This window comes from Cryptomeria japonica, chromosome 7, assembly GCF_030272615.1.
Source record: "Cryptomeria japonica chromosome 7, Sugi_1.0, whole genome shotgun sequence".
In the NCBI taxonomy this organism is placed as follows: domain Eukaryota; kingdom Viridiplantae; phylum Streptophyta; class Pinopsida; order Cupressales; family Cupressaceae; genus Cryptomeria; species Cryptomeria japonica.
In genome coordinates, this window is record NC_081411.1 from 85,479,525 (window position 1) to 85,499,313 (window position 19,789).

A 19,789-nucleotide genomic window follows, 5' to 3' on the forward strand; every position below is an offset into this window, starting at 1 on the left:
ATATATTAAACATACGTATTAAGCACATCACCATGCAAACCCCCAAGAAAAAGGATGTTACTGCCTGTAACTTAATCATGGTTCTGATCTGATTTGATCCATGGTGATAATTTATATCTGTCTTCCACAGTTTAAACTTATATCCCCTTGGCCACGTAGTTATGCTGTTTCTTTAATTTTGATTTTAATATTTGTTTGACTTTGTATCGATCTTCAATAATTCACATCAACTAGTAATCGCCGTGATGATATAAGGAAAACCAATAATATTACCATAGCTTGATTTTTGAAGAGTATGCCGATACTGAAAACTCTCCCCCCTCTTTGAGAGATTATAAATGCCTTATATATCTTATTTGTGGAATGATAAGACACTTGGTGAAAGACACGTCCCATGTCCTTTCATACCTGCATCATTCCATCATTCTCTTCATCGCTGCCTTAATCCCAATTGGGTTTGTACATGTAACCATTCATTATTACTGATAGCCGGTAACGGATTATCATCAACCGCATTAGTTTATTTTCATCTGAATATTATTTATAATAAATATTAGTAAATATTAATTAAATAATAATTTTTAATAAAATATAAATTTCAAATAAATATTTGTTGGTAATTATTATTTTAGTTAATAATAATAATAATTGATATATATATATATAACGATCAAGGATGGGGCATGACAGTCTTCCCCTCTCAAGTTTTGCTTGTCCTCAAGTAAATCAGTTAAATTGACCCTTGAGGGTTTCCCTTCATCATAGTATAATTGACTCCCCATATTCATTAAGGGGGTTAACAAGTTTGTCCTCATTATTTCTTATGTCTTAATGTTAAGATCTTATGATGACACACATCTATGACCTCAAATACAGTGCTCTTGAATAAAGGTGTCTATAGTAATCATAAACACTCATGGAGTAGACAAACACATTAGATATGAATCAACATGGAGTATACACAAAGAAGCACAAACATACGCACAAGATATCTGCAGATATGAGTAAGGCACTAATGTTAAACACACATGTTGTAGGCACATTAGACAAGAAGCAATCACACATAAGCCAGAAAGCATATATGATAAAGGCACTTCGAGGATGCATGCAGAGTGGACACTCTGAAAACATATCAGCCATGGAGTATATATACTTAAGATATGAAGCATTTGAGAAAGGCATACATAAAATGCATGTTGAAAACATATCAATCATGATGTGAGGCATATTCAAGATATAAGTCACACGCTAGTCATGCTGAAAATGTGACAAACATGGAGCAATCACATAATTATACAATACCAGTATGCATGTACCCGTATAAAACATACAATGGAGCAAGCATATTGAAGACACAGTACACACATAACTATCCACAAATTATGAAGAGTATATACATTTAAGAGAAACATACATAAGGCACGCGAATACACTTAAAGCATGAAGCAATTCAGTTAAATACATATCAGACATGTAGCACAATCCAGAAGTATATACATGAAGTATGAAATAGCACACATGTAAACATAAAGTAATATACATAAGGCATGGAGCATTCACATAGAATACAAAGTAGCATACTAATACATTGAGGCACGGAGTATGTGCATAAGACATGTAGGGCCTGAAGCAATACACAAATATATGTAGATTACAAAGCACATATAACAAAGACACTCTTGGAGTGGACATGTTGAAGACATATCGGTCATGAAGCAACACATAAAGACACAAGGCATACATGTTAAAAAAACCATATTAGACATGAAGCAATCACATGAATACAAGTAGTATATATACAAAGAATACATGAAGCATACATTAGGAGGGTGTATGATGTAATTATGCCGAAAATATGACAGCATTAAGCAATCCTATTCATACAAAACATACATGTATAATGGAGCAATGAAGTTGAAGACACATCGGGCATGTAGTAAACACATAATCATAAATAATTTACATATCCATAATTATTATTTACAAGATCATAAGGGTAATTTATTCAATTATAAGAATTTGAAACAAGAATACAATCAGGTTTGCCCAACTGTCCCATATTGAGCCCAAAAGCGGTCACATGCCCTTCTGCCCCCCAATGGCATGGGTCTTATCCCCTAGCTCATACCTTGTTCCTCAGTTAATCATTATCTTGGCCAGAGAGCCAATGGACGATAGAGGTAGTTTAATCATTTAAGTTAGGGGGTCAAAGCATGACCAGGTTTGCCCAACCGTCCCATATTGAACCAAAAGCGGTCACATGCCCTTCTGGCCCCCTATGGTGTGGATCTTGCCCCCTAGCTCATACTTTGTTCCATAAATACAGTTTTCTTATGCCATAGAGTCAGTGGATGGTAGCAGTGGCTGAATTCTACCAAACCCAAGCCTAGGAGAAGTCATGTGCCCTCCTGGCCTACTGCTTCATTAACATTCAGTAGGTGACTTACTTGGGTGGGCAGCATCTCCCCACTATAGATCCCTTTTACTTCCCAAGATAATATTAAGTGCAGACTAATAAGTTTATATATATGTTACTGGTTATCGATATCAAATATGTATTTTGAAATGTGGTTTCCATAAACATGGTACAATAAGACTTCTTAATTAGTTCTTCATTTTTCCTAGAGACAGCGGATGGTAGGCGCGGTTCATCATGCCAGACCCAAACCCAGGAGTAGTCACTTGCCCTTCTGGCCTACTGGTCCATCTTTACACAGTAGGTGGAATATTTGGGTGGGCAATTGACCCTGCTATAGATCCACTACTCCCTCTGGATTAAGATTCTTAATAGGGTATGTTGTTAATTTCATTATTATTGAAAGAAAGTATTTAGCGTTATCAATAGAAATTTATATATTCTTTATTAACTTGATTTCCAAGATTAATACATTCATGTGGTGGGTTACTTATATTCTGAATTTAATATCAAAGATAAATGTTCTTGTCTTAAATTAAAAATGCAATATCTTGAGATATAAAATGATTTAGTAACACTTTAAATTAAAAATGCAATATCTTGAGATATAAAATGATTTAGTAACACTATGCTAACAACTTGAATCTACAAGTTCTAGCATAAAAAATATATGAAAGTAATAGAACAAAAAAATAAAGTTAAAAAACACCTAGAAACAATGAGAAACCTCCAAGAAAAATTCCATCTCTTCAATATTGTTGTTCTGCATAGTCCTAGAAATATGGTGATCAAATAGCTTAAAGAAAGTAACATGAAAAGTGAGAGAAAGGTTGTTGCATGATGAGGATAAGAGAGCTTCTTTGAAAATAAAAAACTCAAATGCATGAGAGAAGTTGAGCTTTTTTTTACAAAATAGAAAGTCAAAGTTGATTTTTTCAATGCATTTACATGTAGATAGTGTTACTTTCAAAAAAATAAATGGGATGATAATGCTTCAATAACCATCAAAATTTGAACTTCCACAAGACACTAGTGTGTTGTGCAGATATCCACACCAAGTTCTCTGGTCCAAAAATTTCAAATGTAGAGGACTAAAAACATCAGATAAAATTATCAGAAATCAAGATTTTAGGTGTTAGAATTTTTTAACTATAACATGTTAGTTTGGATGAATAAAAAGAGAACACTATGTAGTGCGAAATTGCAAGGGTGTGCAACTTTTGAAACTACACTATCATCTTAAATAACTTTAATTCAAGTTATATTCTTTTGGGAAAATTCTTAAACCCATAGACAACTTAAGTCAAAGAACAATATAATCAATTTGGAAACTTCTAATCGAACATTAGCAATAATTTGTGAAGGAATATAATTCTTATAAAACTTGATGAAGCCTTTATTGTTGTAATATGACAAAAAAAAAATCTAAAATCAAGTAAACATAATAAATCATTTTGACATGTTTATTGTGGTGATTGTACATCTTTGCCTTCTTTCATTTCATGTTCTAATGAGGATATTCCTCTAGGTAGGTTGAAGAATAAGAATTGACTTTGAATATTTAATATCTTGCATAATAGGACATAAAGCAACATCATATTCCCTTAAGAAAAAAATCCAAGAATAAAAAAACATATATTATATTGCTCTTTCTTGAAAGAGAAAGGTTAAATGTGTTTTTGAATGTAAGCCACACACATAAGTAAATATATAGTTTGCGTATTCAAGAACTATTTTATATTACTACATTATTTACTTTATGTTTATTTGAATAGCTATTTTACTTTTGTATGTAACTTTTTTTTGTTGAAAAACTCTTCATGCATTTTTTTTTCTAATTTTTTCTAATTGCTTGTTTTTTATTTTGATAAGTGCAGTAAAAAGTCTATACTTATATGTTAATATTTAAAAGTTTGATTTTGTAGTTATAGTCATGAGACTTGTTGATGATATACTAGAATTTTTGTTCGACTTATAAAATTATGATATGTTTTATTATTTTTCTAGAGAAATTTATAGTTTTATATGAGATCTTATTTATGATGATCAAAGATGTGTAGTTCTATTTGTTAAGAAAATAACTTATATTAATGAGCATAATTCTCAAGGATTAAGGGGGAGATGAAAATAAAAACATTTTTTCTATATTTTAAACATCAAACATCACAAACATTACATTTTACAACTCTATAACCTTGAAACACCATTACATTTCAATTTGTTGCTTTCCATAGCCTTTTATATCTTTGTGGAGCTCAACTCTCAAAAGAGAGAGTGCATAAAAAATAGAATTTCAAACATTAAATAGACCAATTATGGACTACATAGGGGAGAGCATACATAAAATAAATATTTTTGAACTTCCCAAAAATCTACAGATGTGAGAAAGGACATATAGGAGCAATTTGTTCGATTCCATTCAAATCCTTATGAAGATCTACTTTTACTGTTTGTATTTAATAATGAGATTGGCTGTAGATGGGGAGGATACGCAAGTGACAGGTTCAGTTGGAGTAGTTGGGATTACAATTTCCAACAGTCCCCCTTAATCACAACTTCCAATTTTAATTCTTTTTTATTTCTTTCACTGATGCTTCAGCATCTAAATATTCAAATTCTAGAGATCAAACCTAGGAAATGCCATGATGTTGTTGGGATGCGCTGACCATAAGCTCTGGCCTATTTGGTAGCCAATCCATTGTAGGTTCAGGTGTCAAACACTTTTTTTTTCAACACCTCCCATAGAGTCAAACTATTGGTGCTTGGGGATCCTAGTTTAAGTAGGCTCTGTTAGCCTCAAATATTTCTTGCATTCAATAATATAATGTTGCGACATTCAACAATTTCACCTCTTTATCTATTGACAAATTCACTTGACTTTTCCCAACTTGAAAAACTTGATATCCTTGTCTCATCTTCTTATCATTTAATCAACTCCTCTTGCTTTCTACACAATCTCATTCTCTCTTAGCCTAGACACTTATCTATAACCTTCTCAAACTTTCTACTATCCACTAATCTAACTTCAAAATGGATAATGGGGACAAACACAAAACATACTATATCATCTTCTAAATACTTCATGTTAAATTGGTGATCAGATTGGACAGGCAAAAACAATAATATGTCTTCACAAATAATGCTTCACACTGTGAAACTGGATTATAAATAAATGCGGTTCAGACTTCTAAAGAATGACACAGGTTCAGTCTGCCTTAATGTAAGATTCAATTTTTTGATGAAGAATCCAATGTGCAGGTGGTAATACACGAATTGCTGAAGGAATAATGTGAACTGTGTATATATTGATGCCCTTTGTAGGATATTAACCTGCAGTAATAGATATGCGGTTTGATGCAATGTATGGATGTCAGACTGTATGTTAATCTGCTTGTTGTTTAGTTTTTGATAAAGATAAACGGGTTTTACATGGACCCGAAACCATAAGTTTTACAAAAGCCGGCCATCAGCCAAACAAACAGAAACCAACAGCAAAACAGGGGAGTACCCCAGTGTTGGTGTTGGAAATAAGCCACACCCGGACCGACGATGGACTGGTCCAAGAGGGGCCAGTAGCTCAGTGGTAGAGCACTCTAGCAACATATGGAAGGTCCTAGGTTCGAGTCCTAGCAGGTCCATGTCTCAACATGGTATCAGAGCTAGGTCCAGGCTAGGAGCCCCAAGAACATGAGAGGTGTGGCTTAGGGGGGGTGTTGGTCTTGGAAATAAGCCACACCCGTACCGACGATGCACTGGTCCAAGAGGGGCCAGTAGCTCAATGGTAGAGCACTCCAACAGCATATGGAAGGTCCTAGGTTCAAGTCCTAGCTGGTCCATGTCTCAACACCCAAAACAAACACGAAAGCAAAAAGAGACACATACAGCAAAACAGAAGCACTCAAATAAGAGAGTGCACCAGCTCCTTGTTCTTCTGGATGGTAATCTTATTGATTTCCTCTAGTTCCTCCATAATGAATCTCGAGGTGCCCTTATTGTTGCTACTGCTTCTAGTCCTAGAACTAGGGCCTGTGGTTTTGTTGCCGCTAGCAGCAATGTCTTCACCTCCAAGATCTTTCTCAGGATCACTGTGAATGGATCTATACTCCACAACCATGATATTGATCTTTTCGAGCCCCTCCATACTATTACTCATGGCCTCCTTGCTTATGTCGACTAGGTTCTTGAGGTTTTTCTTTATCTCCGCCATAAACTGTTCAACCTTTTCAATTCTTTGTTCATGCTTGTTTTTTAGTTGATATCTATGTGCGACCTATATTTCCGATTTGCTATCTATCTTTGTTGATCGATCCGATCTGTAGTATATATATATATATATATATTCCCTCGATAGGAGGCGACTCTCCTCAGGGAGATGTGATTGCAATGGAGAATCACACCCTTCCAAGGTGGCGGGCCATAGACAATTATTAATCTTAATGGTCTAACAACAATATTATTTTGTTTATTAATTTCTGATTAAGCATACACATTTAGAAATCGATTAAGGTATAGGTATGATTAAATATAAATAATCAAAATACAAAATGTGTACTCACGTGATATCCACCATTATGGTTTATTCATAGATATCACCTCACATGATATCAACCATTATTGTGAGATCGTCACCTCACAATGATGGTGAGATGCACAAGTGTTCATCATTGTGAGATCATCACCTCACAATGATATTCACAGTGGCTCATCCAGAGAGTAAACACACAAGTACAAAAAAATCATCACGGACTCTCTCACGTGATGTTGTCATGGTGTCACACACATGACTTCCATCATGAACCATATCAGAGGGTGGAGATAAGGGCCTTCACCTTAAGTCTCTCTCAAAGAGAAATGCATTAACAAGAGTTTACACTTTAAACATCTTATAAAGAGAAGAATACATTAGTATAAAAATATAAACAAATCAATGATGTTGAGACTCAATCTCAGCTAGGGCTTAATTTTTCACCATACCAAGCTTACCTCGAAAGTACACAACTTTATTTTGGAGAGAGGTTTGGTGAGAGTGCCTATCATCTGCTCATCAATACTAATGTATCTTAACTCAATAGCATTCTTTTTCATCATGTCTCTAACATAGTGATACTTGATCTCCACATGCTTTGACCTATCATGAAATACAAGGTTGGAGTCTGCATCACTCTTGGTGTATTCCAAGCTCACCAAGTATCCATCTATCTAGGAACATCATGACCTAGGAGTCAACATAAAGGCCTTCCAGCCTACATACATGAGACTTCATCCCATGAATCATAGTCCTCTAACTGATCACTAGAGAAACCATATCGGTATGGTCCACTCCCTCTGAACCAATATGACCAAGATCCTTTGATATTAATCTAAGCACGTCTTCTTAGCTGCTCCCTCTGTCATGAAAGCATACGTTGCTCACATGGTCCCAATCATGGAAGATATCTTGCTCCAAAGGATTCTCATCGTTTGGTATGATCTACATAGGGCTGAAAGTGCTAGATCCAAGACCACCTTGGACCTACTGTCATAAGATCGAGCCCTTAACCATCCTAAGATTTAGAACAAAATCCCCTTGCAGTACGCTCCCTCTCACTGGGAGAGCCCTCTTGTCTCAACTTTGCTTTGTAACCCTAGATTCTATCATCACCTGCTCAAATTCCTTGATAGTTTTTCCAAGTGGATTGTTGCACTTTTGCAGGTAAATATTTGTTCTATAAAAATTTGGAAATGCAAATTCTCAGAATCTCCACTAAAGTCCTCTGCATATTCTTCCTGAATTTCAATCTCTTCATCACAAATAGATTTCCAAAACTCTATAACCTGAAAAGCAACAGGCTGTGATTCTAAAGGCATCCTATATGTAAGGGACAAGTTTCTCATAGTAAATTGAAGAAATTTAAAAAAAAAAAGATATCCAAATGCAGCTTGTTGTAAGTGAACATCTGCTGACAATGTTGTTTCACAAATAACACGCATAATGTAATTAGCTTGAATTAATAACTACATATGAAATTCATGAACATTATTCAACCATAAAACTTATCTCTTTCAAATCAGAATATGAATCCATCTGAATCCTTTTGTGGAAGAATCTCACCAACATCCACAATGGAAGCTTGAGGCATAGTCTTGGTTGGACATTTCATTGCGTAGTGACCATATTTGTCACATCTAAAGCGTTGGATTTCTGAAATATCCTTCTTTTGAAGTGTCCTTTCTTACCTTTCTTCTTTGAGAAGTGAGAGGCAAGAACATGAATATCTTCAATTGTAGAATTTTGACCAATGCCTCTTGTGACCAATCTTGACTCTTCTTGAATGTAGTCTATCTTCAATCAATCAAACTTAGGAAGTTTTGATCTTGCGCTTATCCCTTGAATAAATGACTCCCAAGATGAAGGGAGACCATTGAGTGCCAACATGGTTAACTCTTTGCCCTCTATAGTGTGTCCAATGGTAGAGAGTTGATCTCTCAATTCAGTAATCCTCATGAAGTATGAGGTAATGGATTCTTCTTTCGTCATTTTGATGTGGTGAAGTTGTTGCTTTAATGCAAGGGCTTGGCTTGTGTTGTTGATCTCATACATTTCCTCTAATGCTTTGAACATGTCATATGCCGTTTCCAACTTAGAGATAATTGGCACAATGTGATCTTTCACAGAGTCAACCAACATCTTCATTGCTTTGTGGTTCTTTCTCTTCCATTGAAGCTTCTCATCTTGGGTTGGTTCCGGTATGGCTTTCTTCACGAATTCATCTAATTTGTTTTCACCCAAGGCAAGCATAATTCTGAACTTCCAAAATACGAAATTTGATGCTCCCTCAAGTCTGTCGTCAACTCTAATTCCATTCACCATCTTGATGTTTGATAGGAGTAGTCGAACTTGAAGACAGTAGTGGAAGATAACCTTGCTTCTATAAATCTGATCTGATCTTTCCTTAAGCCTTCTCTCATACCATGTTAAATTGGTGATCAGATTGGACAGACAAAAACAATAACATGTCTTCACAAATAATGCTTCACACTGTGAAACTGGTTTATTAATAAATGAGGTTCAGACTTCTAAAGAATGCCACAGGTTCAATCTGCCTTAATGTAAGATTCAATTTGCTGATGAAGAATCCAATGTGCAGGTGGTAATACACGAATTGTTGAAGGAATCATACGAACTGCGTATGTATTGATGTCCTCCGTAGGATATTAACCCGCAGTAATAGATATATGATCTGATGCAATGTATGGATGTCAGACTGTATGTTAATCTGCTTGTTGTTCAGTTGATATCTATGTGCGATCTATATTTCCGATTTGCTATCTATCTTTGTTGATCGATCCGATCTGCAGTATATGTATGTGATTGATCCGATCTGCAGTATATATATGTGATTGATCCGATCTGCAATATATATATATATATATATACACGATATGCTGTGATTGTTTTCTGTATATATTTCTAGATGGAAGGGAGAACATGTGCATATGTATCCCCCGATAGGAGGCGACTCTCCTCAGGGAGATGCGATTGCAATGGACAATCGCACCCTTCCAAGGTGACGGGCCATAGACAATTATTAATCCTAATGGTCAATCGGTTATACCGATTAACAACAATATTATTTTGTTTATTAATTTCTGATTAAGCATACACATTTAGAAAACGGTTAAGGTATAGGTATGATTAAATATAAATAATCAAAATACAAAATGTGTAAGGCCAATAGGCCATTCACACATTTTGATTTGCAGAGTTGGCTAAAAGGAGACCGATTGACGCTATATCACTAACACTTCAGACAACTACTTCTACATAATCAAAACAATTTTAAGACTTCAGACAAATTTTTGCAACTTTGGTATCTCACATATGATCTTCAAATCACTAACATAATCAAACTTTTCATAAACAAAAATAGTAACCACCTTTTCTCCAATAGCTGCGGTTGGTTTTCGACAATGGCTCCAACAATCAAAACTTCATAAACAAGTAGCTGCAAACTCTTCTACAAATTCTCTCCATTGCGGTTACTTCATTAACTTCTTTGGCTCAGACTTAGAAACTCTAGCCATACCACAAATTTTGCCTTTCAAATACTTTTTCAGACTTTTCTTTTGTTGGCAACGACATATTTACTGCAACTTAGGATGTGATCTACATTTACTCTTGGCTGCGACTCTATCCTTCCAAGCTAATAGATTTTCTACAAACTAGCCAATAATTGACCCTTGTCTCTTTAGCAGATCTCTTTCTTTTTTCTCCAATGATTTGTAATATTCATTTTGAGCCTTCCACTTTGCTGGCTGCCTTCTAAGCCTGTAGTCAATGTGGTGACTTTTCTTCCCTTTCCTAAGGGCGACTCTTCCTTCCATTCTTTTGCAGTCAGCTATCCTCTATTCCTCAGTATCCACCTTGCTGTAAACTTCTTGTGTTGGGCTTTTACCAGCTACCATGATCCCAAATCCTCAATTTATTGCAACTCCTCTGATACAACTTCAAACTATCGATCTTCTTATAGAGAACTCTTTGAATAGCCCTTCCAATATAGTGATTCACGTCACTAGCAAGACAATAAATGCCACTGCTGCAAACAAACCAAAAAAAATGATAAACCCTTGATTCCTCTTTTGACAACTACAAGCCTGAGCATGGGTTTCACAATATTTGACTCCTTCAGCATTTCCTTTTATGGTTTTGAACTTTTGACTATCTTCTATTGTGATAAACAATAGGTTCTTCAACAATATTAGGCATACCTTTTTCTTATGCCATGATTCCATTGTCTAATGAAAAATTCAAACGTATGCAGCTTCTCAAATCAACAATCTTCCTTTTCATTTAGCAGTGGCTCCACCTCTTTCAAGTTTCAAGTGGAGGTGATTCTTCAGAACATGCTTCTTTCCAACTGTTATGATCTGCACTTCTTCTTTGCAACGCTCCTAAAGAATCTGAGATCTATCTCACTTAGCAGGAACTCCCATCTACACCCAATACAATTCCACTCTACACTACCCAATCTTGAAGGAAGAGAATTCACAGCTACAGAAAAAGAAACAGATAAACAACAACACACACAGAAGATTGTTTTACACAAACAGATCTTTAAGCTCTTCACGCTCTTTTTCAATCTTTAATTTACTCTTGTTCTCTTCGTGAACCTCATGCAATGACTAGCAATGCAGGCTCTCTCCGTCCTTAAACTACAGCTTCACCATGACCAATTTTGACTGGTTAAAACAATCTCCAAATCTCTACAATCTCTGAATCTCTTGGCAGGTGGTGGACTCCTCTTACCTTGCTCCACTCCTAAAAAAAAACTACATTTCTCAAAAACAAACTTATGACCTTTATTTATTTCTTGTGACATGCAATTTTTCAACCTTCAAACTTGGACTCGTGAATATCAATTACTAGAGTCATACTGCTTATAAACAACACTTGGACTCACCAAAACTCACCATAGCAATGCGGATCTTATGCAATACTCAACACACCACCAATCAATTGCAATGCCTTTATAAACAGTTGTTTGTTGCCATGGCTGCAAATTGATTACTTCAATGGACTTCTTTCAACAATTATTATGCCCAAATTCTCCAAGATCAACAGCTACAGCTTTGCTTACAATTCTTCTGGCTGGGCGATGAATATGAGGCATAGAGAACAGCAGCTTCTCCTTTTCTTGTCACAGCTTGCAGACTCCAGTATGATGAATCAATTCTGAGAACTACCTAAACCACCAGTCTCTTCTTTTTATGATCTGGACAAAATTTGCACCAACGTCTCTACTATGTTCCTCTTCCTCTGCATCTGCAGCTTTCAGCGAAAACAATTGCCCAAGCCAACTCTAATGATCCTAGCTCTGATACCAATTTGAAGGAAGAGAATTCACTGCTACAGAAAAAGAAATAGATAAACAACACACGCAGAAGATTGTTTTACACAAACAGATTTTTAAGCTCTTTAGACTCTTTTTCAATCTTTAATTTAGGACTCTAAACCCTAATCATCTCCTCCATCAAGAAAATGAACCAATATATGAACTATTTCAGAAAAGAAAAACTGGAAGTCACGCCTAGTACACACAACAGTCTTTACATCATTTCCTTCATTGAAAAAATCAAGCTGCTCTGGTTCAGCTCCAATGATTCCTCATGAAACAAAATCAAGATCAATCAGTGCTACCTCAACCTTTTTCAACTATAGCAAAAGATCCACAACTTCAAACAATTCTCTCGAAGCAAAATAATTTCATCTCCCCATACAATGGCACCCACTCACAGCACAGATGATTGAAAGCTATGGCTGACAGGGTGCCAAATGAGGGCACAGCACTGACACAAGCAGAAAAATATACAAAATGAAAAAGATGAAGTCACTCTAGGGAAATGAGGTGCCCCACGATCTTTTCTATGCTCTGATATGCTTTCACACCCAAGATCTACATCTGCTCTGATACCAATATGAAAGAATAGAACAAAGAAAAATAGAAATAATAGAAACAGATAGCAGATGGATGTATGCTACAACATACAAGACTATTTTTTATTGATTGATACACAAAAACAGATTAAATTCCCTTTATTTATTGAAGACTTGAGACCACTGATGGTGGAGATCACATGTAAGACTAATTGTGTAACTTAATAGTTACAGTGGAACTAAGGCTGACAGTAGTAGCTGCAGTTTAACCGTGGAAACTGAAGTTTAACACCTGGGAGAAATTACTTCCAACAAAACTATGGTAGTGGCGGTTTGATATAGCAAGGAAACACACTAGGATTTGACAAAGCAAAGCAGAACTCTACTAACTAGCCTTAGGCTCAGCCTTGGACTCTAATACCAAATGAAGGATTAAGGGGGACATGAAAAACAAAACAAACCTTTTTGTATTAAAGATCAAACATTACATCTTACAGCTCTATAACCTTGAAACACCATTACATTTCAATTCGTTGCTTTCCATAGCCTTTTACAGCTTTGCAGAGCTGGACTCTCAGTAAAGAGAATGCGTAAAAAATACAGATTCAAACATTATATAGACCAATTAGAGACTACAGAGGAGAGAGAGCATACATAAAATAAATATTTTTAAACTTCCCAACAATGTGCAGATGTGACAAAAGAGAGATAGGAGCAATCTGTTTGAATTTATTCAAATCCTTATGAGGAGCTATTTTTACTATTTGTATTTAATACTGAGATTGACTATAGATGAAGAGGATGCAGAAGTGACAGGTTCAACTGAAATAGTTGGGATTACAATCTCCAACAAATTCTTTGTTTCAATATTCTTATCAAAAAAATTTCTTCAAACTCTATAAAAATCTTATGAAATACAATTCATTACTTTTCTTCTTATAGACTTCAATTTAATACAATTTTCTTACAACTCTAGAAACTTATTTGAATTATTTCATTGATTTTCACCTATAAATTTAAAAAAATATTATTTAATAATATCTATTTATTTTTCAAATCTCTTCTAGCATTCCTTCTATTAATGCATGATGTTTCACATTGTTCAGTGATGAGCACAGGGCAGTGAAGAATGTGGTGAATCTTGTAATGAATAAAATGAACAAGGTTGCTTTAGAGGTTGCCAAGCATCCAGTGGGTCTGGATGAAGCTGTACAAGACTTCAACACGGTTGCACTTCAATCTGCTGGCTCCGCACAGATCGTGGGAATATGGGGTATGGGTGGCTCTGGCAAAACCACCTTAGCAAAAGAAATCTTTAACAAAAGATGCTCGGCCATGGATAGATCAAGTTTTCTTTTCGATCTTCGAGATGCTGCAGAGAAAGGACTGCTGGTTGATAAACAAAAAAAGCTTCTTGAGGACCTTGGTGTCAAAGGTGTATCCTTTGACCATGTAGATGTGGGCAAAGAGATTCTTAAGAGCCGTTTGAAATCTGTGTCTGTGCTTATCATTTTAGATGATGTGGATCATACGGATCAACTAGATGCTCTACTACCACTGAAGGAGAGCCTTGGAGGCCAAAGTTTGATTATTGTTACCACACGCGACGCAAATGTTCTTCAACAGTGGGGTATCTCTCTCATTTATCATATGAGACCTTTGAAAGCCTTCCATTCCAAACAGCTTTTTTGTTGGCATGCATTCTTACAAAAAATTCCACCTTCGGAATTCGACGATCTTGTTGATAAGTTCTTAAACGCTTGCCAAGGACTACCTCTATCTCTCAAGGTCTTAGGGGGGCAGCTTTATGGCAGGTCTGATAAGGAGTATTGGAAGCGTACATTCAATCAATTTTCCCAGATACCCCACGGGGACGTCACAAAGAGGCTGAAAGTCAGCTATGATGCGCTAGAGAAACGAGAAAAGGAGATGTTCTTGGATGCAGCCTGTTTGTTCATTGGACATAGAAAAAGTGTGGCCATTGTAGCATGGGATGCAGAATGGGATGGATTGCTTGGTTGGGATGCGCTTTTCAACAAGTGTCTTGTTGAAGTGGATCAAAATGGTTTGATAAGAATGCATGATCATTTGAGAGATTTGGGAAGGGAGATTGCAAATGGACAGTCACCTTATCGTCTTTGGTCTCCACATCAGATTATTGAGATTCCCCTTCAACTGGTAAAGACAATACTTTTCAAAATAAATTTTAATAGTATATCTTAAATTTTGACTTGTTTAAGTAACTTATCTGAAATCACACTAAATTTATTAATTATTGAAACCAACTTAACTTCTCTTCCTTATATTGCTTTAAAATATTTCTTTTTTTTATTTGACTACTTAGGAATCAATACGAGTCCGAGGAATAGCAAATGCAGTTGGTGACAATTGTTACCAACAGCAAGGGAAGATCATAATAAACACAAGCCAAGGAGAGCGTAGCCTTGCACCCTGCACGCTTGGGTTGAAGATTTTTGTTGGTAATGGAGATTTTATTAATCAGAGACACAACGAAATATCAAGAGAACTGGTCTGGCTTCATTGTTATGAATTTGAACACAAAAATGTTCCCTTGTGGCTTTCGTTGAAAAATTTAAGAATTTTAGAACTTATCAAAGCTAGGAGCTTAGAAGATTTGTGGGAACAGGATGGAAATGTAAGTATCTTGTTTTATGGTACTTCAGAAATATTTTTTAATTTACTTCATTTTAATTGTTTTGAAAATTTGCTGCAGGTTCCTTTGCAGTCAAGAGAGTTTGATCCAAAACAATTTTGCCGTTTCAAATTGTTGGAGCACCTGGAGATAATACAGTGTACAAATCTGTCATCGCTGCCGAACAATTTTGGCGAGTTGATACATCTACAACACTTAAATTTGAAGGGTTGCACCAAGTTGAAGATGTTGCCAGACGTTCTGGAAAACATGACAAAGCTCAGATATTTGAATCTTGATGGATGCAATAAAGTAGAAGAGTTGCACCTCCCAGAAGTGGCTTCTTTAACAGAGCTCCATTTGAATGAGACCAGCTTGAAGTTACTACCGGGTAACATTTTTAAGCAAACTAGGTTAACCGAGTTGAAGATAGGGAGTGAGTTCTTGACAACATTGCCTACGTCTCTTGGGAATTTGTCTTCCTTGACCACATTTAAAATCCAAGGGTGTGAGAAGTTGGAATCTTTACCGAATTCTCTGGAGCATCTCAATTTCTTAAGAGATTTAAATATAGAGCAATCAGGAGTGAAATGTTTACCAAAATCATTAATCCATCTTGAAAGGCTGCGAATAATCAACACCCCAATCAGCGAGTTGATTTTTGGGTTAGGGTGCATGCTCAAAAGTATACTTCTAGGGGGCACGAAAGTGTCCAAGATTTCAATTTGTGGAGATTGTTGTCCCTTCCTTGAGACTCTTCGGCTTTTCTGTAATAAGGAATTAAGGGGGTTGGAAAACCTGCCACCATCATTAAAGTCCATAGAAGTTTATGGATGTGATCTGCTAAAGGACATTAGAGGTGTCCGCAACTTGAAAAACCTTCAAAACTTGGAGATAGAGTGCTGTGAAGAGTTAGATGAGCTTTCAATTGGTGGAGATTGTTGTCCCTTCCTTGAGACTCTTATTCTTAAATATAATAAGGATTTAAGGGTGTTGGAAACCTTGCCAGCAACATTGAAGACCATAGAAGTTTATGGCTGTGATATCCTTAAGGACATCAGAGGTGTCCATGGCTTGAAAAACCTTCAGAAGCTGGAGATAGAGTGTTGTGAAGAGTTAAAAGAGCTTCCATGTTTTGCAGAATTAGTATCTTTAGAAACCTTCGTATTGAAAGGTTGTAGCAAGGTGAAGAAAGTAGAGCTGGATCTTGTAAATATCACGTCTCTAAAGAATTTTCAATTGGGAGGATGCCACGTATTGGAGAAGATGGAAGGTTTAGAAAATATGAAATCACTGGAGACCCTTAAGATAGAGGACTGTTCAGAATTAGATAAACTTCCAAGTCTTGCAGAATTAACATGTCTCAGAGAATTTGAATTGCAAACGTGTCACAAATTGGAGAAGATAAAAGGTTTAGAAAATATGAGATCACTGGAGATGCTCAGGATAGATGACTGTCCAGAATTAGATGAGCTTCCAAGTCTTGCACAATTAATTTCATTAAAGAATTTTCAATTGGGAGAGTGCCACAAATTGGAAAAGATAGAAGGATTAGAAAATCTGATATCATTGGAGATGCTTAGACTAAATGAATGTCCAGATTTAGATGAGCTTCCAAGTCTTGCAGAATTAACTTGTCATATAGAACTTGAATTGCAAATGTGCCACAAATTGGAAAAGATAGATGGTTTAGAAAATATGAGATCACTGGAGACACTGTACATAAGATACTGTCCAAAGTTGGAGGCACTTCCAAGTCTTGTAGAAATCACTTCTCTAAAGAATATTCAATTGGGAGGATGCCACAAATTGGAGAAAATAGAAGGTATTGAAAATCTGAGATCACTGGAGATGCTGAGGATAGATGACTGTCCAGTATTAGCTGAGCTTCCAAGTCTTTTGGAAATCACTTCTCTAAAAAAGTTTCAATTGGGAGGATGCCACAAATTGGAGAAGATTGAAGGTTTAGAAAACCTGAGATCACTAAAAACACTCAGGATAGATGACTGTCCAGAATTAGATGAGCTTCCAAGTCTTGCAGAATTAACTTTGCTTACAGAATTTAAATTGGGAATGTGCCACAAATTGGAGAAGATAGGTGGTTTAGAAAATCTAAAATCACTGGAGAGGCTCAGGATATATGACTGTCCAGAATTAGATGAGCTTCCAAGTCTTGCAGAATTAACTTCTCTTAAGGAATTTGACTTGCGAATGACCCACAAATTGGAAAAGATAGAAGGTTTAGAAAACCTGAGATCACTGGAGACACTCAGCATATGTGACTGTCCAGAATTAAATGAGCTTCCCAGCCTTGGAGAATTAATTTCTATTACAGAATTTAAATTGCTAGGGTGCCCCCAATTGCAAAAGATAGATGGTTTAGAACGGTTGAGATTATTGGAGAAGTTGGAATTGCATACTTGCTGGAATACACCGTGTATAGTCAGCTTAGAGCACTCTGAGAGATTGGAGTCGCTGGTAGTCATAGCAAACCGCAGATCAGCTATTGAACCATTCGTCAGTTACATACAGGTACTTGAAAATAGTTGAATTAAAAATATGAAAAGTATTTTCTATTACGAGTCATCTCATTTTGTGCTGCTTTGCCTTTTGAAAACAATGTGCAGAAATGGCCAAGTGAAGTGATGATATGCACGAGGTCAGTATTTGATGTGGGCTCGCTGGAAATCTTCTTTGAAGGATTGCCAGATGTCTGTTTTGTTGACTACACTCAGGTGGACAAAAAGGCACAAGGATACTATGAATTGAGAAGGCCTGTGAGTTCCAGGAATGCCAATGCCATTATGATATGTTTCATCATAGTTTGTGTTTATACAGACTTACAGTTTGAAATAAATGAGAAAAATGTGGTGACAGAATCTGGATTTAAAATCCAAGTGGGTAGAGGAAAATGGATATGGATGGGCGTCTTCACACAGAATTCCTCTTGGCTTTGGTCAAGGAAAGACATTTTTCTTGCATCAAGAAAAGTAAAATTTGAGGCATGTTTAGTGGTGGGCGAAGAAGGGAGCTTAGTAAAGGCTTTCCATCAGCTTTTACAAAGGAATTGATTTATTTTTCAACTTCTTCAAATGAATGAGCTATTTGAAAAAAATAAAGATCACTTTTGAGTTATTTTATTTATTTTAAAAGAGTTTTTTAATTAAAAATTATTTATTTAAAAATTATTTTATAGTTTTATAATTTTTATAAATATAGTATTATTGATTTTTTTTTAATATATATATATTTGTATATATTTTATAGTGAGTGATTATTTTTTGAAGTTAAAGATATTTGGATAGTATGATCTAATAAATATTGATATTCACAAAATGAGAATGAAGTTGAGGTGCAAGTGGAAAAAGGGATTAAAGTGATAATGTCAAATTGATTCTACCCATATAAACAATAATTATAAAAGTTTCTTCTTTGTGTAGAGTTATCTATATGTAATAAAATTAATGGTTTTTGAAGATATATAGATATTTGGATAAAATGAGTTCATATTATTGTTATGGTTAGGGTTACATAAATATGAAATATGATATTTTGAAAGAAGTAAAATAAGTTGGATTACATATAAATGAAATATGAACATTTTTCAAGAAAGTGATATGAGAACAAGACATATGGTAGAAGATTTCCATAGTGTTTTGAATCTCTTCAAAATTATAATTTTCCAACAATTTATATTCATATAAGTACGTTTAAATATGAAAAAATAGTTATAAATTCAATTGCAGCAATAATTTTAGTAACTTGACAAATGAAATAATATTTTTTAAATAAATAATGTGTATATTGATTTAACAATTAATTGTCTATAATACTAAAAATTGTGTTCTTCAATATTTATGTATAACTAAATTAATCATTATTACATCAGAATTGTTTAAATAAAAAAATCCTATAAGAAATAAGTTATACAAACAAGAAATTTAACAAAAGTTGTATAACCTTAACATCTAAAATTTTATATAACTATTTAAAAGAAAAAGATGTCTTATATTTAATGTCTATCTTTTTCCAATTAATCCACTATTTTGTAAGATCGAAGGAAACAAAATATTTCCTATGCAAATTTAAATAATTTCTTATTAGAGTTGCTTTCCAAGGTAACAATTTATAAAAAAAATTCTTATTTAGATTAAATACATTGTAAAAATATTTAAGCTACTCTACATTGTGAAATGGTGTATGAAATTGTTATGTTTACTATATTTATAATTTAATAACTTATAAATCCAACTTTTAAAAAATTTATATGGACATGTAAGCTTGAGAGAAACTGATCACTATGAGG

The 19,789-nt window shown here is 35.0% G+C and overlaps 1 protein-coding gene across 2 annotated transcripts in view; it reads left to right on the forward strand.

The window, feature by feature from the left end:
- Positions 1 to 18,627, forward strand: part of LOC131041517 (disease resistance protein TAO1) — a 65,421-nt gene extending 46,794 nt beyond the window's left edge. Inside the window, exons 1-5 of one of the 2 annotated variants that reach the window (XM_057974648.2) lie at positions 2,664 to 2,792; positions 13,937 to 15,008; positions 15,175 to 15,486; positions 15,565 to 18,015; positions 18,111 to 18,627. In XM_057974648.2, the coding sequence (XP_057830631.1) occupies positions 13,977 to 15,008; positions 15,175 to 15,486; positions 15,565 to 18,015; positions 18,111 to 18,554 (4,239 nt within the window). In that variant the 5' untranslated portion in view covers positions 2,664 to 2,792; positions 13,937 to 13,976 and the 3' untranslated portion in view covers positions 18,555 to 18,627. Of the gene's footprint in view, positions 1 to 2,663; positions 2,793 to 13,936; positions 15,009 to 15,174; positions 15,487 to 15,564; positions 18,016 to 18,110 lie in introns of those variants that run through there. The other variant, XM_057974647.2, reaches the window with a different exon arrangement.
- Positions 18,628 to 19,789: the final 1,162 nt, after the last annotated feature.